Consider the following 24,555-nt stretch of genomic DNA (forward strand, 5'->3'; position numbering starts at 1 on the left):
TTATTATTTATATATGACCTTCTGTTCACCTTCATTATTATATGTACCTATCAGAGATTTTTATTCATATAATCTTTCATAGATCCCTTGACAAAGGCCAGATATATGGCCGAAACGTTGGGACACGTTATACAAGCCTAATTTGCTATCCGGATGTATCAATTATGTATATATACATGAAGTTGTGAAATGATGTAAAACATCAATGAATTAATTAAATTGCATCAAAACTACTCTGGTGTGCCACGAATTTCTTCACTAAGACCCCAGATCTGTGAGGTAAGAGTGTTAACCACTTGTGCATAGGAAAGAAGATGTCGGGGTCAGCGAGCAGCATGGGGGTCATCTCTCTTGCAGTGCTGGTACGCGCTGTGAGATCAGATGGTCTGTCACTACCCTATGCTGCCCTCCATGAAGGCATCAAAGTGCAGCTGACCCTTTATTTACTATTTGCATATTCTACCCATACTTTATACTGCCAAATGAAATTTTTGAAAATAAAATGTAAAATTTTTAGTCAATTTCAATAGGGTTGAAAATAATTCTTAAAATTAAATTTTAAAGGGGTTGTCTCATCTGGATACTTATGGCATATTGACAGGATATGCTTAAAAGAGAATATTTTAATATCTGCAGTAGTACATGAGAAGTACTGGAGATAAGGAGTTCATATCACTATTTTTTATTTTTCTACTGCCCTTCGTTGCATCGCTGTCAGCGCTCAAAGCTGTGTTGAAATACACAGTCTAGATTGCTGTGCTAATATGTTGGAGAGGACTCCTTTTCGCATGCACAGCAGTCCAGACAATATACAGTATTTTAGTGCACCAGAGCTGACATAAAAAATGGGGGCAGTAGAATAATAAAAAATTGTGATCTGAACGCTGTATCAGTGGTTCAACCTATGTAATACTGCAGATAATAGTCCAAGATTGTGGCAACAGATTCCGTATAAAGGTGTGGGCTGCACTTCCTAGCTCAAGAACGTGACCCCACCATGAATGAGAAGCACACCATGCATGCAGGGAGTTCTCTCCATGTACCACTGTGGGATTTTTTTTAAAATAGCCAAGCCAGTGCTGAACTACAGGGTGGGCCATTTATATGGATACACCTTAATAAAATGGAAATGGTTAGTTATATTAACTTCCTGTTTTTGGCACATTAGTATATGTGAGGGGGGAAACTTTTCAAGATGGGTGATGACCATGGCGGCCATTTTGAAGTTGGCCATTTTGAATCCAACTTTTGTTTTTTCAATAGGAAGAGGGTCATGTGACACATCAACCTTATTGGGAATTTCACAAGAAAAACAATGGTGTGCTTGGTTTTAACGTAACTTTATTCTTTCATGAGTTATTTACAAGTTTCTTACCACTTATAAAATGTGTTCAATGTGCTGCCCATTGTGTTGGATTGTCAATGCAACCCTCTTCTCCCACTCTTCACACACTGATAGCAACACCACAGGAGAAATGCTAGCACAGGCTTCCAGTATCCGTAGTTTCAGGTGCTGCACATCTCGTATCTTCACAGCAAAGACAATTGCCTTCAGATGACCCCAAAGATAAAAGTCTAAGGGGGTCAGATCGGGAGACCTTGGGGGCCATTCAACTGGCCCACGACGACCAATCCACTTTCCAGGAAACTGTTCATCTAGGAATGCTCGGACCTGACACCCATAATGTGGTGGTGCACCATCTTGCTGGAAAAACTCAGGGAACGTGCCAGCTTCAGTGCATAAAGAGGGAAACACATCATCATATAGCAATTTCGCATATCCAGTGGCCTTAAGGTTTCCATTGATGAAGAATGGCCCCAGTATCTTTGTACCCCATATACCACACCATACCATCATTTTTTTTGTTCCAACAGTCTTGGAGGGATCTATCCAATGTGGGTTAGTGTCAGACCAATAGCGGTGGTTTTGTTTGTTAACTTCACCATTCACATAACAGTTTGCCTCATCACTGAACAAAATCTTCTGTGTAAACTGAGGGTCCTGTTCCAATTTTTGTTTTGCAAATTCTGCAAATCCTCGTTGAGATGCTGCAGTAGCTGGAGTTTGTAAGGGTGCCATTTGTGAGTAGCTAATATCCACCGAAGGGATGTTCGACTAATGCCACTCTCCAGTGACATGCGGCGAGTGCTACGCTGTGGGCTCTTGCTGAATGAAGCTGGGACAGCCACTGATGTTTCCTTCATTAGAGACAGATTTCATGCGTCCACATTTTGGCAAATCCAACACTGAACCAGTTTCATGAAACTTAGCAAGCAGTTTGCTAACTGTAGCATGGGAGATGGATGGTCTCGTAGGGTGTCTTGCATTGAAATCTGCTGCAATGACCCAGTTACTGCGTTCACCAGACATCAACACAATTTATATCCGCTCCTCACGTGTTAACCTCGGCGACATGTCAATGGCTGTAAACAAAGAGAAACTTGTAAATAACTCATGAAAGAATAAAGTTACGTTAAAACCAAGCACACCATTGTTTTTCGTGTGAAATTCCCAATAAGTTTGATGTGTCACATGACCCTCTTCCTATTGAAAAAACTAAAGTTGGATTCAAAATGGCTAACTTCAAAATGGCTGCCATGGTCACCACCCATCTTGAAAAGTTTCCCCCCTCACATATACTAATGTGCCACAAACAGTAAGTTAATATCACCAACCATTCCCATTTTATTAAGGTGTATCCATATAAATGGCCCACCCTGTATTTTCAGAAGTCCCATAGCAGTGAAATAAAACGGCTGGGCATGTGTAGCTTGCTTCCCATTCACAACCAGGCCCTGTTCTTGAGATAGGAGTGTGTCCCAGAAGTTGGACTCGCACCTATTGAACGTTAATTGCATATCCTATTGTTATGCCATAAGGGCTTGGCTACATGATGATTTTGGCCACAACAGCTGTGACACAACCACAGATCACAGTGTAACAGGGCTACCATAAGAATGAATGAGGTCGCAGTGCGTCTCGCATGTATGCTGCAATTGTTTGTGGTTTGTGGGTCACGGCCGCATCAAACGTGCGAGTGGAGCTGCGACCCCATTGATTTCTATTACATTGCGATACTTTGGTTGCGACACTGGCGCACAACACGTGTCATGCCCAAAATCCCCATGTAGCTGTACACTGAAAGTCCAGATGGGAATACCCCTTTAAGTCTAAAAACTCTGTGTCATGGACTTTAATGATGTAATGTTGTTCTCATCTCATTTTTTGGTCCTTTGATATTTTCTTTCTGCTGACAACTTATTTTCAATGAAATATAAACACCCATGAAGCTCAACAGTTTAACTGAGAAGATACTCCATAATTGAAAGCGGTTGTTATGCCTGCCCATACTTCAAAGCCAGAAAATGATGCAACAGCAAGTTTCCCGGTCTCATTTACAGATCTGACACATAAATAGCGGTCTGTATGGGCAGTGCTGTGAAGAAGACACAAGTTAGTATGGACAGCACCATTTCTCGCCAAGAGCTCATTAGGAATCGTGTTTGCCTGGAGTGAAAGCTGTACACATGGCATCCATGGCTCACTTCAAATGAGCGACTCCTTTGTTATGCCCTGCTGATGATGTCAGCTAGAAGAATCCAAGCCCACTCAAAGGACCAGCTGTGAGATGAAGGCATCGGATTTAAAATAACTCACACGGGCCGTAAACCCTTAATGACGGACCTTGCATTTCTCTTGCAAAATTTTGCAGAACTCAGCCAGCTCTGAGCTTTGTACATGAGATCAACAGAAAGGCCTTTGTCTGTGTCACCAGCTGGGACAATTAAGCTGAAGGTGCTTTGTTTCCTGTATGAATAGTTAAAATATTAGGAAATTCAGATTTAATAGAAATAGAAATTAAAAACTTTTCATTAATACCACAAGTGGAACATTAGAAAATCTTCCTGGGGACAAGACGAGGACATATTTTTCCAAACCCAAGTTTGGTTGTCTACACTGGTAAAGGCCTAACTGTTTAGTGCTATGCCAAAATGATGAGGACCGATGAGAACATGTGTAAAGTTTCATACATATGAATGCTACAAGCCAGATGGCCAGCAAAATTATATGTGTACCATGATTCCTGTTGTGTTACTTTATGCATTACAATGATAATTTATGCAGAATTTTAACTTAAAATGCAAACGTATTAGTAGATCTGAAATTGCAGCCATATTGGTTACCAGTGGACGGTACAAATTATATTGTAGTTGATTAATAGTGTTGAGCGGGAGGTGTCATATTTGATTTCGCGAATATTCGCTTGAATATTCGTCTTATATTCGTCTAATCGAATAGTCGTCATTTTTGTATTTATCGTGATTAATATGCGATTTAATCATTCGGATATTGCGATTTTTAAGCTTAAAATTAGAAGTTATAAATTATAACTTCTAATTGCCTTATAACTTAATAATAAGGCAACTTTCCTATTCTTTAATCTTTAATCTTGTAGATCTAGATTTAACCCAAATATTGCGCTATATTCTATGTCTTTATATTAATAAAAGAATCAAGATAGCAAAGTATTCTTTATTCTACATAAATGAAGATAGCGAAGTATTCTATATGAACGAAGATAGCAAAGTATTCTACATCAACGAAGATAGCGAAGTATTGTACAATGTAGAATACTTCGCTATCTTCGTTGATGTAGAATACTTCGCTATCTTTGTTCATGTAGAATACTTCGCTATCTTCGTTCATGTAGAATCTACATCAACAAAGATAGCGAAGTATTCTACATCTTCCTCAATTTAAGTTATTATCGCATTAAGCGATAATGACAACTACGTAATTATCGAGTAAGGCGATTTATCTCCCTATGTTTAATGCTCCACAAAACGAATATAGTACTATACAGTATCTAAGAATAGTGGATTATAAATGTTGGATTCGCAATGCGGTTAATAATAATAGCAAATATTATCGCATTGCAATTGCAAATTAGCACTGCTAGATTCCATATTCGTTAACTTCGTTAATTCTAGCAAGCTGACCCATTTCATTAGAGACCCAGCAGCAGCTTCAAGTTAAAATCGCAATGCGATTAATATAACTTGAATTAATCGCATTGGGATTTCAACTTAGACCTGGTTTACTAATTAACTTTCAATTAGCGAGGATGACGAATATATTTATTAGTCAAAACGAAATATTCTCCATCTTCGTTAATTCAAGAAAGCCAACCATTGTAAACCAGGTACAAGTTAAAATCGTTATGCGATTTATTTAAGTTATATTATTCGGATTGCGATTGCAACTTGATTCTGAAATCCGACAGTACATTCTAGCATGGATGCGTTCCCATGGTGATGGGGACGCTCCATGCGCACCGGAATTAGATAGAGGCGGCACTGACTTGAGCGGGCAGGGAGCAGGGAATCATCTCTTAAAAGTACCGCCTTTTCAAAAGCTAGGGTAACAATAAAAAAATAAAAATAAAACAAATATACGAAATAACGAATATATAGCACTATATTCGAAATATTCGCGAATTAGCGAAGTGCCGATATTCGATCAAAAATTTCGCTATTCGAATATTCGCGCTCAACACTATTGATTAAACATACTGACAAAGTGACATCTAGTAATCTGTTTTAGAGCAGTCCATTCAATATTGCCACATTTCCTGTTGCCAATTTTGCAAAAATGGCTGCCGCAATGGAACAGTCAATATGTAATATCACTATATATCAAAGTAAAACAAAATGAATTCCGAAAATTGATATTTTAAATTTTTGGGCAGAAATCCTCTTTAATTTGAACTGTATATAGGGTTGAGAGCACCAGACTATCACAGTACACAAAATGTTTAAAATAAAGTTTTAGAATTCTTCATAACTTTTCACAATATTTCTTATATGGTAAATCTCACATTGAATGCACACCTACTGTATACTGCTCTTAATAAGGCTCAACAATACTGACATATACTTTACTTACACTTGCTATGTAGCACTTTCACATATCATAATGATAAAGTCTAACTCCATTCAAAATATTTAAGTACTTCTGCAGTTATCCCTTATATCTGTCATGTCATAGTCACAAGTCCAGGAAGCTTACTTTTTTCCAAACTGTATATCTCAGCTGCTTTTTGGACATTGTGAAATACACTCATTGAAATTGCAACATCAAGAAGGACAAGCCATAAGGTTATGCAAATCAAGAAAGTTGCAGGTGTCGCTAAGATCTGTAAATTGTCACTTTTTAAAACACCTAGCTCCAATCTGTGGCACGTGGGATGGGGGGGGGGGACATAAAAGCCATATTAAAAGTTTTAAGCCACATGAAACCTCAAAAATTGGATCAAGGCATATGGGATGATTGTGCGATGCCTCCTGTTTGTCGACATGCCAGTTATTGCTACCTGTCACAAACTGAGAGGGGCAGAATCCTTGAACTGAGAAAGCTTGGTTTATCAAGGCAGATTGCTACTCGTTTAGGCTGAGAAGTCAGAATTGTTTAATGTTTTGTGTCCCTGTGGTTGGGAGAACAAGAAAGAACTGGAATGGCAGCAAGAGGTACACAGAGGCGAACCTGTGGACAGACGGATTAGAAGAATGGTGCATAGTGACCCATTTTGTACTGCAAGTGAAACTGGATGTCACATCTCAAGCCCAGGGTGGCAAACAGCATCTACACAAACCATCAGAAGGCGTTTGCACAACATTGGGTTATGAGCCAGATGTCCAGCTACAGATGTTACATTGACCTAACGCTACCACTCTCAAAGGATACCATGGTGCACAGCAGGACAGCAATGGAGGCTGAAATGGAGATCTATTCTCTTCAGTGATGAGTCCCGCTTTTGTCTCATATGCAAAGATAGCCAGAGATTGGTCCAGATACCATGTAGGCAACACCATTAGGAGGCCTTTACAAGGGAATGTCACACTGGTCCTACTCCAGATATTATAGTGTGGAATGGCATAATGTTTAGTAGCCGGACCCCTCTAGTCTTCATTCCAGGTACAGTACACTAACAGCTTGTCGTTATATTGATTTGACCATGGAACTAGTGGTACGGCCATTTCTCCAAAGTGTCCTAGGAGCAGTCTTTAACAGGACAACGTCAGACCACATGTTGCTTGTGCTACTGTGAGTAGCCTGCATGACCTAAATGTGCTACTATGGCCTGCAACATCTCTGGACTTGTCTCCCATTGAGCACATCTGGGACGTCATTGGCTGGCAATTGCACAGGGAGCTGCCAGCAGAAGATCTTGATGAATTGCATGCCCAAGTGCATTCAGCATGGTAGTACATTCCTCAGAGAATCATTAGGAACCTCACTGATAGCATGTAAACGTGTGCATTTCTGTGTGTAATGATCATACTCAATAATGTATAAATCGAGATGTTTTAAATATTCTGTTTCCATTTTTTATCATTTGCATATCATTAACATGTCTGTTGATCCTGTGATTTCCATAATTTCATGACGTTTCCTTCTTGGTTCTGCAGTTTCATTGTTGACGTAACAAAGTGGAGTTATGCCTCCTCAGTAAGGGTACTGCCACACGTTTAGGTTTCTTGGTGCAGTTTTTTTAGCCAAAACCAGGAGTGAATTGAAAAGATTGAGAAGTTATATCTGCCCTTAATATTTTCTCTCATGTTAAGATCCACTCCAGATTTTGGCTTCCAGAACTTCATCAAAAAGCCTAAATGTGTGGCAGCACCCTAACAGGAAATTGTCAAATGCAATTCAAATAGCTAGGACAACTCAAGGGTCAAGTGACTTGTGTTTTTCTTTAGAGTCAGTTTTTTAAATGTTGCTTGACAAAACTTATTCCATATATTTTTTTAATATTACCTGGAGGTAAAGCTACAGCAGAAGAAGAAAATCATATATTTTATATAGAGACATACTGTATTTTGCAGCCTCTAGAAATTCCTGCAGATAAAGCCACATGCATATGACCATGTCTGTATTTCAGTCGGATCAACAAAACATTTATAGCTTCCATGTGCATTCCATATTCTTTTCACTCCCACCAATAGAAAGGACTATTCTTATTTGCTAATACAGACAAGAATAGGAGGTTTGCAGATCAAATATATGGATCTGCAAAATATATAAAAAAAAAAAGATTTGTGCATGGCCCCATAGAAATGAAAGGGTCTGTGTGCTGAAAAAAAGTAAAAAAAACAAAACAGATAGCACACTAGTCCTGTGAATGAGCCCTAAGGGATAACCAATACAAACCTATATAAAAGCTTTACACACTCTAAAACATTTTAAAGGCTGGTGGTTTATTCTCTTTAATACACGACCACTGCATTCATAGTGGTGTCAAGATCGTTTAGAAGAACATTTAAAACAGCCTGATCCTAGTGAGGCTAAACAGTTAAATCTAAGTAGCTTTGGCCCAGAATCATGATTTATAGGGGAAAACTCCTTAATTTGTATTAATGTCAGATTGTCCTGCAACACAAAACCTGCACAATGGAAGCTCAGTAAAGCGTTAAAGACAAGAATAGAAACCTTTGCATAATCAAGGTTACATGAAAAGCAAACTCCAAATTTAGTGGCAAAATCAGGCATAGTTGTGTCAATGCCAATATAATATGTTGCCTTCTAATTAAATGCCACACTTGGGGAACTATTCACCACGCGGGTATGTTCAGGCAGACACGCATATACATATGAATTGTGAAGTTTCTACGTTATGGGCCTTCCGTTCTTCTATTAAGTTATGCTTATTCCATTAATTTTAACTTTCCAAATAAACATTTTTTTTCTCGTAAAGAAGAAACCTGTGTTTTTTTCACAGTTGATGCCAACCCTCTTAGGCATAAGAGGAAGCATTTAACTGCTCACAGACTCCTACACACTTGGATCTGCCAGTTACTTTTCTTCAACACACCATTCTTAATAGTCCCTACATTCTGGGTTTGGCGACAATGTTGACTTAAGCAGAATCAGCTTGCAGTCCGGCTACGAATCCAATGTCTTTAGGCGGTCTCTGGTTTTCTCTTCCCGTTCAATGTTTTTGCTCTCAACAATGACCCTTTTCAGTCTTGTCCAGGTACAGAACCTTCACCAAGTCTTCCAGTTCTGTCCGGCAAATTCGAGTTTCACACATGTGGCTGATCTGAGCTTCGCCCTCGCTAAAGATTTTCCACTGGCCTGAGAATAAATAAGCATGTGGTAACTTAGTGGTTTAAATGTGACCAGAAAGATTTGCAAGATGAATTGGTTAAAATAAATTCAAGGATACATTTATGTATCTGTCTCTCTCTCTCCTATGTCTGCAGAAAAGTGCATATATTTAAATATATTTCACTAAACAACATTTATAGAAACCTGTGATCATGCCTGTCTAATCCTGTCAATCAAAGTGCAGAGGACGCGGCAGTTGCAGAGAGAGCAGACCCTCTAGGTGTAATGGTAACGCCCCCGTTGCTCCTAGAGGCTCATTTGCATATAGTAAAACATCATTTTTCTCAGCAATGTGGACACATATGAACATGGGACCAACACAGATGTCTTCAGCTGCCAAGCGTACATGTAACAGGTCAGCCAGTTTCATAGTTACAAATCTGCTGACCTATGCCCTTTAATGACTGGGCCATGTACAGTATATTACCAGATAGCCATACCTGATAATCAACTGAAAATGTAGGGACTATGTACTAACACACTAGGTCACCAGGGACCGGCTACTATGACACTAAAGGCTCCCATACACATTAGACTATCATCAACCAAATATGACTGTCTGACAATCTTTTTTGTATGGGAGCATCCAACTCTTCCCAGACAGCTGATGTTGGGAGAGAAAAGGATCGGGCATGTTAAACTTCAAAGTATAATAATTCTGCTGGGAGATATGCCTCTGCCAGAAGTGTCTGGCAGAGGTGTCGGACAATTGTGTATGTGTATGGTGGGTTCAGGAGAGACAGCAGTCAGGGGACATTTATTGAAGGAGTATGGGTATCTTAAATCACTAGATCATGTCTCACTAGGGACAAAACCTCAATGGCCCAGCTGGTTCATGAGACCACCATTTAGCTGTAAACTTTACCATAACTTTGCCAGAGACAGTAGCTCACTGGATTAACAAGCAAAGCATCAAAATTTAGTAACATTTGTATAATTGGATTACAAGGGACAAGAACAAGTATATAAAACAAAAAAAAAGATGGTTTGTCTCAAAATAGAAACAGTCTGGTAATCAGTCCTCTCTATTACGCCCATAAGCACTAAAACACCATAATATATGCCAAAGTTTTAATAATTTAGCTTTTGTACTGTAATATCTATGTTTCATTCATTTATTGCTCCTCCACTTCCAAAAAAAAAAAAAATGATATTATAAAGAAAGGTGATACCAGCAGATTTCAGGGCATGCTGTGGAACTGATTTATGCCACACATGCAAAGGCTGAAATCTGTGGCAAATCATTAGAAAGATTTGAGGCAAAACCCGCATGTTACATATTTTTCTTCCACGTCTGGATTGACACACATGCTGCTACCAAATGGTCAGTATTATTTTTTCTGAGTTTACTTTTTAACATCAGTATACATAATTAAGCAAAATGCAGCCAAAAAGAGATACACAAAAAGTAGCAAACCCTACTACCCACCACCCACCTATGATAAGGAAAGGAGAGAGGGAGAGGAAAAAGGAAGGCATCAACCAAGTATCACATTAGTATTAACCTTCTAAAATCATCTGGTAATGCCACTAACCATGGGTTCCAAGAAGCATACAGATATTTGACCCATCCTTGTTGTACAAAGGCCGTTTTTCATTGGTACTCATAGATTTCAGTGACTTTCTCCAATATACAAAACTGGGAACACTATTAGAAATTGAAAAACAACATCTTGGCCAACATTAAAGCTCTAACAATTACCCAAAATTGGATTTAGTAGTCTTCAAAAGAGATATATCTTCCAGGAGGCATAGGGTAGGAGATACATGGTCAGTACTTGGTCAGTATTTTGCATCAGTATTTGTAAGCCAAAACTAGGAGTGGAGGCCACAGAGAAAAAGTATATTTGAAAGATTTGTGTCTCTTCTGTGTTTTGGACCCAATCCTGGTTGTGGCTTAAAAATACTGATCGTATGAAAGTGAGCTAAATGTGAGTTCTAGAACATGTATATATACTGTATATGTTTAGAGTTTGATACGTGAGAACTTACTTGCAGTTGTCCGTGTTATCTGTTTAAATTCCTGCTGATCTTCAAATTCTTCCTTAGACATTTTTTCTGTGTGAAACTCGTGCAGAACACCTACCAAATATAAGGGTTCAAGGGTGTTTAGATGGAACAGAACAAGTGTATATAGTCATGTCTGGTTAGAAAATCTATATCGCAAAAGGGCAATACCTAAATGTCTTATTCACTCATTACCTTTCTGGATTATCCATACGTGAATTTCTGCTACTGGAGGCTCTTCTGTCACCACTGCTATTTTCCTGACCATTTCGCCTTCCTCTATCAATACAGACTCAAAGACAGGGATGGTCTCCTCACAGAGATAATCTTTGTCACCTGACTGCGGCTCTGGGATTTCCTCTGTATTAGTAGAGAAGCAAGAAACTAACAGTTATCACACATTTCCACAGCCAAGCAAGCTATACATTTTTGATGAATGCCTCTAGCCTGCACATGCTGTCAACAAAATATTAGGAATCTTCCCTACCAGCAAAACCTCCTACAGGAATTTTTCTGCTGATGAGGACACTTCTATCACATCAGCCAGGGAAGGTTAAAGTTGCCCTTGGCATCCCTGTCAACCTTGTAATTAGTTAATGTTCTATTTTACCTCTGTAGTCTGTACTCCATTGGCAGACAATAGGTTGTGATTAGAGAGCGAATTTCCCAAATTTGAATTGGGTGTCAGATCCCATTCGTTCCGAATAAACTTGGTCCAAAAAGAAAGTGTCCCAATTGCCCTGAAAAGTCATGCATAACACTCTGAGGTCTCCTAAGACTTTATCCAAGGTCTCTATAAAATAGTGGCTGACATTTTGTGTCATTTGTTCGGGATGAATCCCCAAAAAATTCAGATTCATTGGAAACCAAAGTTTTTGGAAAATAATAACAAATTTGTTTAGAATAGATTCACCCATGTGATAAAAAAATCTGTATACCTATAGGGCAACTCAGGTCAACTGCGGGAAATTTTTGTAATTCTCCCAGCAACCCTGCCCTACTCACTGATGACTCTTCACAATATACACTATAACATATAAACTATAACAATATATTACCAATTTTTTCTCTACCCATTCACTCCTGTTTTCTACAATCAAGTTGCAGCACCATGCACATAACATGTATAATTATCATGGCATCTAGAATTATAGTTGTAGAAGTGAATAGGACACTGTGCCAAGTGTACCACAAAGAAGTTGAAACTAAAGTCCAATGACATAATCCATAAATATAATCTACAGGTATAGATTTCATGGGCTTGAGTGACATAGAATTGCATATTATCATTTCTTTCTATCATTTCAGACATGGTGCTTTAATGGACTTAATCATACAATGCATGATATTTGCATTTCATGTTATTGTAAAGACATGCATGGACAGCACACTTGCAACAATATCTGGAAGCCATTACTGAGTTTCTCCCCATGAACCATGTGCGGTGACTAGAAATGAGCGGACCAGTGGATGTTTGGGTTCGCCGGGTTTGGCCGAACTTCGAGTTTGGGACCCGAACTTGACCCCGAACTCGAAACCTATTGAAGTCAATATGGGGACCCGAACTTTGGTGCACTAAAATGGCTGTAAAATAGTCATAGTAAGGGCTAGAGGGCTGTAAAAGGAAGAAAAATGGGGGCAATAGCAGGATAATTGCCCTGCAAACAAATGTGGATAGGGAAATTACTTAAAATAACATAGAATAGAAATACATTTTAAAATAATAATCTTGAACTAGGAGGCGGAGGTCAAAGTGGAGTAGGAGTTTGAGGAAACGGTGGACGTGGCGGTGTAGGTGGAATCGGGGGTGGACGAGAAGGAGAAAGCCTTTTTTTCCCCCATTATTTATTTATTTATTTAAAATTTGGGAAGGCCCCAAAACATTGGAAAAAGGAAACGAGAACGCAAAGAGAAAGTGCACTGGAGTATAACATTGGTTGGGTGCGGCCGGTATACTTGTCTATTCAGCACAAGGTACAGACAAGTCCAGTGGGATCCATCCCTGGTTTATTTTAATGAACGTGAGCTTGTCCACGTTGGCTGTGGACAGGCGGCTGCGCTTGTCTGTGATCACACCCCCTGCCGTGCTAAACACACTTTCGGACAATACACTGGCCGCAGGGCAGGCCAGCACCCCCAAGACATAAAGGGCAAGCTCAGGCCATGTGCCCAATTTGGAGACCCAGAAGTTGAATGGGGCAGACCCTTCAGTCAGTAAATGTAGGCGTACACACACGTACTGTTCCACCATGTTGCTGAAATGCTGCCTCCTGCTAAGACATTCCGCATCAGCTGGTGGTGCTGGTTGTTGTGGCGTGCTGACAAAGCTTTTCCACATTTCGGCCATGCTAATCCTCCCTTCTGAGGTGCTGGCGGTGCCCCAGCTGTGGTGGAGACTTCTTCCTCCTCCTCTGACTTCGCCTTGTGCTTCCACTGAGCGTGTTGTGCTTCCATCAGTAGCGTGTCTACCAGCATGCGCTTGTACTTGCGCATCCTCCGATCACGCTCCAGTGACGGAATTAAGGACGGCACGTTGTCCTTGTAGCGGGGATCCAGAAGCATGGCCACCCAGTAATCAGCACTAGATTAGAATGTGGGCAACTTAGCGTTCATTGCGCAGTCACTGCAGAATGTAGTCACTCATGTGTGCCAGGCTGCCCAGAGGCAACGACAAGCTGTCGTCTGTGTATCGTTTGTGTCCTCTGTATCCCCCCAGCCACGCTCCTTTGATGCCCATGAGCTGCTTTCGGTGCAACCCTGCTGTGAACATGGTTCTTCCTCCTCATCATCCTCCTCATCCTCCAGAACTGTATCCTGGCTGAACAGTTGTGTACCTGGCCTCTGTTGGTGCAGAAACCCACCCTCCGAGCCACTTGTGAATGACTGGCCTGATAACCGTGAAAATTATCCCTCTTCCTCCTTCTCTTCCTCCTGTACCACATCCTCTTCCATCATCGCCCAAAGTGTTTTTTCAAGGAGACATAGAAGTGGGATAGTAACGCTGAGGACGGCATCATTGGCACTGGCCATGTTGGTGGAGTACTCAAAACAGCAAAACACGGCACACACGTCCTGCATGGAGGCCCACCCGTTGGTGGTGAAGTGGTGCTGTTCCGCAGAGCGACTCACCCATGTGTGCTGCAGCTGAAACTCCACTATCGCCTGCTGCTGCTCGCACAGTCTCTCCAGCATGTGCAAGGTGGAGTTCCACCTTGTGGGTATGTCGCATTTGAGGCAGTGAACGGGAAGGCCGTAAATTACGCTGCAGCACAGATAGGCGAGCAGCAGCAGGGTGAGAACGCCGAAAGCGCACACAGACGGCCCGCACTTTCTGCAGTAGCTCTGACATATTGGGGTAATTTTTCAGGAACCTCTGCACCACCAAATTCAGCACATGCGCCAGGCAATGGATGTGCGTCAAACCGGCTAGGCCCAGAGCTGCTATGCGATTTCGACCGTTATTGCACACCACCAAGCCAGGTTTGAGGCTCACTAGCACCAACCACTCATCGGTCTGTTGTTCCATTCCCATCCACAGCTCCTGCACGGTGTGGGGTTTTCCCCCCAAACAGATGAGTTTCAAAACAGCCTGCTGTCATTTTCCCCTGGCTGTGCTGAAGTTGGTGGTGCAGGTGTTACGCTGACCGGATGAGGAGGCGGTAGAGGAGGAAGTGGAGTAGGAGGAAGAGGCAAAAGGAGGCAACGAGAAACATAGAAACATAGAATGTGTCGGCGGATAAGAACCATTTGGCCAATCTAGTATGCCCAATATACTGAATACTATGAATAGCCCTTGGCCCTATCTTATATGAAGGATGGCCTTATGCCTATCCCATGCATGTTTAAAGAGGACCTTTCACTAGAATAAAAAACCTAAACTAAGCATACAGAAATGGAGAGCGGCGCCCAGGGATCTCCCTGCACTTACTATTATCCCTGGGCACCGCTCCATTCTCCCGGTATAGGCTACGGTATCTTCATATGTTTGGCTCAACTGGGTGGAGCTTGCCGGCGTCTCCTTCTCCCAGGCTGTAGCGCTGGCCAATCTCAGCGCTCAGCTCATAGCCTGAGAGGTTTTTTTTTCTCTCAGGCTATGAGCTGAGCGCTGCAATTGGCCAGCACTACAGCCTGGGAGAAGGAGACGCCGGCAAGCTCCACTCGGTTGAGCCGAACATATGAAGATCCCGGAGCCTATACCGGGAGAACGAAGCGGCGCCCAGGGATAATAGTAAGTGCAGGGAGATCCCGGGCGCCGCTCTCCATGTCTGTATGCTTAGATTTTTTATTCTAGTGAAAAGTCCTCTTTAAACTCCTTCACCTTTTTTGCAGCTACCACTTCTGCAGGAAGGCTATTCCATGCATCCACTACTCTCTCAGTAAAGTAATACTTCCTGATATTACTTTTAATCCTTTGCCCCTCTAATTTAAAACTATGTCCTCTTGTAGCAGTTTTTCTTCTTTTAAATATTCTCTTCTCTTTTACCTTGTTGATTCCCTTTATGTATTTAAAAGTTTCTATCATATCCCCTCTGTCTTGTCTTTCTTCCAAGCTATACATGTTAAGGTCCTTTAATCTTTCCTGGTAAGTTTTATCCTGCAATCCATGTACTAGTTTAGTAGCTCTTCTCTGTACTCTCTCCAAAGTATCAATATCCTTCTGGAGATATGGTCTCCAGTACTGAGCACAATACTCCAAATGAGGTCTCACTAGTGCTCTGTAGAGCGGCATGAGCACCTCCCTCTTTCTACTGGTAATGCCTCTCCCTATGCACCCAAGAATTCTGCAAGCATTTCCTGCAAGTCTTCTGAAATAATGACCACTAAATCCCTTTCCTTAGATACTGAGGTTAGGACTGTATCACTGATTTTATATTCTGCTCTTGGGTTTTTACGCCCCAGGTACATTATCTTGCACTTATCAACATTAAGTTTTAGTTGCCAGATTTTTGACCATTCCTCTAGTTTTCCTAAATCCTTTTCCATTTAATGTATCCCTCCAGAAACATCAACCCTGTTACAAATCTTTGTGTCATCAGCAAAAGGACACACCTTACCATCGAGGCCTTCTGCAATTTCACTGATAAAGATATTAAACAATATGGGTCCCAGAACAGATCCCTGAGGTACCCCACTGGTAACAAGACCATGGTCTGAATATACTCCATTGACTACAACCCTCTGTTGTCTGTCTCTCAGCCACTGCCTAATCCATTCAACAATATGGGAGTCCAAGCCCAAAGACTCTCATTTATTGATTAGCCTTCTATGTGGGACAGTATCAAAAGCCTTACTAAAGTCTAGATAAGCGATGTCTACTGCACCTCCGCCATCTATTATTTTAGTCATCCAATCAGAAAAATCAATAAGATTAGTTTGACATGATCTCCCTGAAATAAACCCAAGCTGTTTTTCATCTTTCAATCCATGGGATTTTAGATGTTCCACAATCCTCTCCTTAAGTATGGTTTCCATTAATTTCCCCACTATTGATGTCAGGCTTACTGGCCTATAGTTGCCCGATTCCTCCCTACTAGCTTTCTTGTGAATGGGCACAACATTTGCTAATTTCCAATCTTCTGGGATGACTCCTGTTACCAGTGATTGGTTAAATAAATCTGTTAATGGTTTTGCTAGTTCACCGCTAAGCTCTTTTAATAGCTTTGGGTGTATACCATCAGGCCCCTGTGACTTATTTGTATTAATGTTAGACAGCTGACTTTTCAGCTTTTCCTTCATTTTCCTTTGTGAAAAATGAACAGAAGTATTCATTGAGGCAGTCAGCTAGTTCTTTATCTTCTTCCATATACCTTCCTTCTTTTGTTTTTAATTTGTTAATTCCTTGTTTTAGTTTCCTTTGTTCATTTATGTATCTGAAGAATGTCTTATCGCCTTTTTTCACTGACTGAACTAATTTCTCTTCTGCCTGTGCTTTAGAAGCTCTTATAACTTGTTTGGCCTCTCTCTGCCTAATCTTATAAATTTGCCTGTCATTCTCATTTTTTTTATTTTATAATTACTAAATGCTATCTTTTTGTTTTTAATGATTTTGGCCATTTCTGCTGAGTACCACAGTGGTCTCTTCCTTTTTTTGCTTTTACTGACAAGCCTAATGCTTGTTGCCTTCAATAGTGCCACTAGTAGTCCCATTTTTCCTGGACTCCATTGAAACTGTTCCAATCTGATAGGGACTCGTATACCACTAATCTAATTTTAGAAAAGTCAGTTTTTCTAAAATCAAAATCTTTTGTTTTTGTGTGGTGTGACTCAGTCACTGTACTTGATGTGAACAAGCCCTTAGTAAGTTATTTTAACCCATTCCTTTCCAGAATGCACATCTTAGAGGGAACACTGCCCCTTACCAGTAGTGCTCTTTTTTTTTTAGCAATGTGGATAGGCTATTACATATACACTAGAAGAAAATTAAGAAGAGCACCTGAAAAACTTAAAGGGGTTGTCGTATGAAAAATATTCTACAGTTTTCAAACCAGCACCTGGATCTCAATACTTTTGTAATTGCATGTAATTATAAATTTAGCATAGCCATTGAGGTATTCAATAAAATGTATCTGTATAGCGCCTCCTGCTGTTTTTTTTCCTTATTTCTTTGACCTGCTCACTGAGAAGGCCGCACATGCTCAGTTTTATCCTTCAACTGCCTCCTGAGCTGTGATAGGGAGAGCTGAGACACGACACTCCCCTTGAGCTGTCAGCTTGATATAAATGTAGCAGAGCAATGAATGTGGAGATCTTTGGATCCATGCGAGGTACAGAGCTGGTTCTAGCTTTGTTAGAAAGAGGTTCTCATTTACTATGTGATGTCTGGTTTTCATTTACATTAGTCATGGGATAACCCCTTTAAATCAATTGAGCTGAGACCGACAAAGTATAAACTGCTAGTGGTCAACCAAGGCAGGTGGTGCACCCTATATTTTGGGTTCTGCAGCATTGCAGATGTTGAGACATGGTCGCAGTAATACTATGTGGCATCTCCCCTTGCTGTGATGCAGACTGCCACTCTGGCAAGGTAACGGTCATACAGATGCTGGATATCAACCTGTGGTACAGTATGTCATTCCAAGCTCGGACCCAAAGTTCAGCCAAGATGGTTGTTGGCTGCTGTGCATGGGAGATTCATCACCCTATTCAGTCCCAGATATGCGGGCGATATCTGGCAATGGAGCTGCCCAGGGGAGTTGCTGTATACCCTGAAGGGCATGTTGTGTAGCATAGGCAATGTGTGGACGAACACCATGTCTCCACAAGTCAAAAAATGGTCAATGTCCTGAACATACCGAAGGCTGGTCAATGTTCCCTCCACGATTTCTAGACAAGAATAGCCTTGGTAGCTAGTAGTGCCCCACACCATGACACCTGGTATTGGGCCTGTGTGTCTCCGCACTATGTTAGTACCAAGGCAGAACCTGCTTTCATCACTAAACACTATTATTTGCCATTTATGCCTCCAGTGAGCTCTCTGGCAACACCAGTGCAGAAGCTCTTGGTGATGAGAGGTCAGTGGCAAATGAGTTAGTAGAGTAAATGAATGCAGTCCTACTTCAAGAAGACAGTTTCTTATGGTCCCAGTGGTCACTGCACAGGCTACTGCAGAACTAATTTGTGATGCCATGGTTGTCCTTTGAGATACTGCAGTATATAGGGAGATTACATGCCGATCTTGGTGTCTTAATCATCCAATTCCCTCACCTGACCACTGATGCACTACAGAAACTTCTCATCCAACTCTCTCTGAGACTTGACAGATGGATCATCCAGCTTCTCAAACTCCTACTATGCAGCCATTTTTAAAATTCCCTAACTGCACAAATGGTGCAGGCCTTTGTCTAGCAGGCATAGTGAACACCTCAACTACACCCAATCAACAGTCCTGTGACCCTGCTAGTGCTTGATCAGTGATTTCCATCAGTGATTGGGAGCCAAAACCAGGTGTTAGTCAAAAATAGAGATGGCCAGTTCACAGTGTTCGCCAGCGAACACATGCAATCTGCCATCTTAACTGACAAGTCCGGCGAGGCACAGGTAAGTCCTTACCTGTGCCTGTGCGCGAGCCGGTCTGAAATGAAATGCGGTCTCCGGGAGCAGGCAGTTCCGAGAACGGCCCCCAGGGGCTGTTCTCGGAACTGCCTGCTCCCGGAGACCGCATTTCATTTCAGACCGGCTCGCGCACAGGCACAGGTAGGGCTTACCTGTGCACCGCCGGACTTGTCAGTTAAGATGGCAGCTCGCATGTGTTCGCTGGCGAACACTGCGAACTGGCCATCACTGGTCAAAAACAGAACAGATGCAAATCTGTCCATAATATTGTAGCCTACACATCTGGTTTTGGCTCATAATCACTTCTGGAAATAACTGATCAAACACTGACTGTGTGAAAACGGCCTAAGAGAGAAGATGAAAAACAGTTCTGTTGGACAAAAAACAACAGTGATCTCAGACAAAGAAAAAAGTCTGTGGAGCATCTGTATGTAAAGTCAGGATCTTGGAACTTTGTTCACTACATGCTACATATAGTGTTTGCTTTTACATGTTAACACCCTTCTGCATTGCCTTATTGGAAAACATACTTTTATCTTAAAGGGTTTATCCAGGAATTTGATAATGACGGCTTATCCCCCACCAATCTATTGTTTGAATAGAATGCTGCAGTCACCGGAGCTCTTGTGAGCGCTACCGCCTCCTCAATGCTCACCAAGCACAGCACCATACATTTGAGAACAACTGGGCTTGGTATTACAGCTGAGCTCCATTTACTTGAATAGGACTGAGCTGCACCTGACCACATGACCGATGAACGTGACGTGACACAGCCTAGGAAGAGACCTAAGTGCTCAAGGAGCTTCAGAACCTTTTTGAATAGCCTCCTGCCAGGGGTGCTGGGTGTCAGACCCCTGCCGATCTAATATTGATTACATTCCCTGAGGATAGGTCATAAATATCAAATTCCCATGTAACCCCTTTAACTCCTTGTAGGTGTTCTTTTTTCATTTTCTGGTAGTGTATACTGACAAGAACACAACTGCCCTTGTCAGATTTGGTAACAGCAAGAGGTATCAGACTGGCACTATGTAGCTGAATGATTCGCTGTACTAAAATAACCTTTATTAGGGTATATTAAAGGGGTTTTGCCATCTCAGACAATGGAGGCATATCGCTAGGATATGCCCCCATTGTCTGATAGGTGCAGGTCCCACCTCTGGGATCTGCACCTACAATGAGAACGGAGCAGGGAAATGAACGGAGGGCACACTGCGCATGCACAGCCGCCCTCCATTTATTTTTATAGGGCTGCCGAAAATAGCCGAGCACTGCCTCGGCTATTTCCGTCTGCCCCATAGAAATTAATGGGAGCAGGGGCCGCGCGTGCACGGTGCGCTCCCATTCACTTCTATGAGAGCAGCGGGGAGCAGCCCTTGGTGGTGGACGGACCCCGGATTTCCCAGCCACAACTCTCCCCGCTCCGTTCTTGTTGTGGGTGCGGGTCTCAGAGGTGGGACCCGCACCTAGCAGACAATGGGGGCATATCCTAGCGATATGCCCCCATTGTCTGAGATGGGAAGCCCCTTTTAACATGTGGCAGATTTTGCTACAGACATTTCCATAACTGCAAGTCAGTTCCAGTCACCTGTTTTCATGACAAGTACATGAATTTCATTGAGACTGGGATAGTCGCAGAAATTTTACGGAAACAAATCTGCCACATGTAAATAAACCCTTAGGGTCCCTACAGACATGATTTTGCTCTAGGGGTTTTGTCTCACAAAAAAAAAGGCATAGAAATCGCTCTCTAATACTGCAAGTGTTTTTAATGGCATTTTTCTAGCAGCAGTTTTTTCTCTACAACAGCGTTTTTTGTGATATTTTTCCCTATAAAAGAGGAGATCTCAAAATGCCAGAAAAAATGCCAAAGAGTTAAAACAAAAAAGAGGCCCTAAAACCCTATGGGCCAGATTCATCATTAGCTCAAGTCAGAATAATGGAGCGAAAAAGTCGCAAAAAAATGCGCAAACGCTAAAACTGCACTATGCTCGCCAGTTTTCTGAAAGTGGGCGTGTTTTCTTATGCAAATGAATCTCTAGACAGATTTACTATAGGGACGATTTAAAAAGTCGCAAAAAAGTCGCAAAAAAATGCGCAATTTCACTCCAGTGAGGACCATGCTTATCTTATGAGACTTTTTAATCGAACATGCGTCTTTCTCTTAAGGACGTGCGACTTTTATAAAGCTGCTTACTGACAGATAAACTTCTACCGTCAAACCACATTTATTACAGTCTTAAAGGGCCGATCATAAATCTGACTTGGCTAAAACTGACTTTAGCTATATGTGAAAGTGGAGTGAGCTGTCAGAGTAATGATAAATCTGGCCCTATATGTGTGTGAACCCACCCTTAGGTTACAGCCACTTGGTCAGGTTTATGCATGCAGTTTTGAAAGCCACAATCAGGAGATAAGACTTCTCCTTTTTAAATTCACTCCTGGTATTGGCTCCCTAAACTGAATGCAGAAACCTGACTGTGTGGCCGTACCCTTAGAGCTGCAAATAGAGGCAATAGTGTGCCCAAGTGTAGCTCTGGACAGTGAATAATTCACTATACTACAACAGTCCTACCTGGACCTGGTGACAGTGAGTGAGTGGGAACGGAGTGGTTAGACTTTACATAGCTGAAGAATATAGCTGCTACATTGACATTTCTTACAATTGAGGTATGTCCACACGACATGCAGTGGAACATCCACATCAAAATTTGGTTTTGATAGAAATCCACAGCATAAATTGATATGTTATGGATTTTAAATCCATACTGAATGTCAATTGCTGCACGTATTCAATGCAAAATTTCTACGTTGCATCGTGTTGAAAACTCCACTTTGCTGCTACTGTAATATGCTGTGGATTTTTTCACACAGAAATCTGTTGAGGACAATCTGCAGCATATCCTCCACATGCAGAGGTACCCTAAAGAGCAATAACCCTAGCCACTGCTTGTGGATTGTAGATTTTAGTGAATTTGACTTCCATCTTTTTTCTGATTGTTTTCACTTACTTGGGCATACTTTACAGCACTTCCCATCTATTTTCTGAGGATATTTACACGTGTATTCCTGCGGGCAGCTTATTTTCTTGCATTCTTGTTTCGTGAAGTTGCACGTACACAGCACACATTCCACCACTCCAAAGGCTCGCAAGGTAGGGTGCCAAGACTCTCCGTGGGAGTATGTTTTCCCATTTGAGACGCACACTGCAGAGAACATGGAAATGTAAGCAGATATTCCTTGAGACCTGACGGTTCCCTGGTGAAGTTTATTAGGATAGAAAATGAACATGCAAAAAGAGTTCACTGATTTAAGGGAACAATTACTTTTCAAAGGGGTGTAAAAGATCTGCCAACCGCACTTCATAGTAAGTCCATAGCGGTCCATACTTTTATTCCAAGAACTCTCCCAGTACTTAGGTTGTGTCTTACTCAAGATTTTTTCTTGGCAGAAACAAACTCTAATAGACACATTTGCCAAATACCATATACTCAAATAGAAGCTTTTGCCAAATAATATTACAGGCCATTCATCAAATAAAACATCAACAGCATTACTTTGCCAAGGTTTCTTTGAGTAACCAAAACTGATAGGACCACACTCGGATGAACAGAAAAGACTGTAAAAAAAAAAGAACAAAAACTAATACAATTATTTCAAGATATGGAGGGAGGGGTGTCAAAATTGGTTGCAGATTTCTTTCAAAGTTCAACTACTCCACTTTTTCTTAGCAACTTAATATATTTGGGGGCAGATTGACTAAAACAGTCTAAAATTAATAATAATACATAAGTAAGATTGCACCAGATTTATCATAGTGTATTTCCTGGATAAAATTAATAAGAGTCCTGAATACATTGACTTTGTTGGGGAAGGGTTAGGGTTTATTTTATCTTATAATGCACCTATGTTTGGTTAAAAATTGATATATCAAAATGCCAGAACTGTGAAGGGGACCCTGGTCTCCTGCACTTATGCTAATGTGTTAGCAAAATTTTATGAAAAGTATATACAGTGGATATAAAAAGTCTAAATGTCGGATTTCTGTGATGTAAAAAAATGAGACAAAGATAAATCATTTAAAAACTTTATCCACCTTTAATGTGACCTATAAACTGTACAACTCAACTGAAAAACAAACTGAAATCTTTTAGGTGGAGGGAAGTAAACAAAAAAAACTAAAATAATGTGGTTGCATAAGTCTGCACACCCTCTTATAACTGGGGATGTAGAAGTGTTCAGAATTAAGCAATCACATTCAAAATCATGTTAAATAGGAGTCAACATACATCTGCCATCATTTAAAGTGCCTCTGAGTAACCCCAAATAAAGTTCAGCTGCTCTAGTTGGTCTTTCCTGAAATTTTCTTAGTCGCATCCCACAACAAAAGCCATGGTCCACAGAGAGCTTCCAAAGCATCAGAGGGATCTCATTGTTAAAAGGTATCAGTCAGGAGAAGGGTACAAAAGAATTTCCAAGGCATTAGATATACCATGGAACACAGTGAAGAGTCATCATAAGTGGAGAATACAGTTGCAAGAAAAAGTATGTGAACCCTTTGGAATGATATGGATTTCTGCACAAATTGGTCATAAATGTGATCTGATCTTCATCTAAGTCACAACAATAGACAATCACAGTCTGCTTAAACTAATAACACACAAAGAATTAAATGTTACCATGTTTTTATTAAACACGCCATGTAAACATTCACAGTGCAGGTGGAAAAAGTATGTGAACCCCTAGACTAATGACATCTCCAAGAGCTAATTGGAGTGAGGTGTCAGCCAACTCGAGTCCAATCAATGAGATGATATTGGAGGTGTTGGTTACAGCTGCCCTGCCCTATAAAAAACACACACCAGTTCTGGGTTTGCTTTTCACAAGAAGCATTGCCTGATGTGAATGATGCCTCGCACAAAAGAGCTCTCAGAAGACCTACGATTAAGAATTGTTGACTTGCATAAAGCTGGAAAGGGTTATAAAAGTATCTCCAAAAGCCTTGCTGTTCATCAGTCCACGGTAAGACAAATTGTCTATAAATGGAGAAAGTTCAGCACTGCTGCTACTCTCCCTAGGAGTGGCCGTCCTGTTAAGATGACTGCAAGAGAACAGCGCAGACTGCTCAATGAGGTGAAGAAGAATCCTAGAGTGTCAGCTAAAGACTTACAAAAGTCTCCGGCATATGCTAACATCCCTGTTAGGGAATCTACGATACGTAAAACACTAAACAAGAATGGATTTCATAGGAGGATACCACAGAGGAAGCCACAGCTGTGCAAAAAAAACATTGCTGCACATTTACAGTTTGCACAAGAGCACCTAGA

General features: G+C 41.2%; 1 protein-coding gene across 2 annotated transcripts in view; it reads right to left on the minus strand.

The window, feature by feature from the left end:
• Positions 1 to 5,753: 5,753 nt before the first annotated feature.
• Positions 5,754 to 24,555, minus strand: part of CHRDL1 (chordin like 1) — a 130,128-nt gene continuing 111,326 nt past the window's right edge. For both annotated transcript variants that reach the window (XM_040405686.1, XM_040405685.1), the window contains 4 exons: positions 22,240 to 22,434; positions 11,372 to 11,536; positions 11,162 to 11,251; positions 5,754 to 9,136 (listed from right to left, as the gene is read on the minus strand). In XM_040405686.1, the coding sequence (XP_040261620.1) occupies positions 9,006 to 9,136; positions 11,162 to 11,251; positions 11,372 to 11,536; positions 22,240 to 22,434 (581 nt within the window). In that variant the 3' untranslated portion in view covers positions 5,754 to 9,005. The remainder of the gene's footprint in view (positions 9,137 to 11,161; positions 11,252 to 11,371; positions 11,537 to 22,239; positions 22,435 to 24,555) is intronic.

Source organism: Bufo bufo, chromosome 8 (assembly GCF_905171765.1).
Source record: "Bufo bufo chromosome 8, aBufBuf1.1, whole genome shotgun sequence".
Taxonomy (NCBI): domain Eukaryota; kingdom Metazoa; phylum Chordata; class Amphibia; order Anura; family Bufonidae; genus Bufo; species Bufo bufo.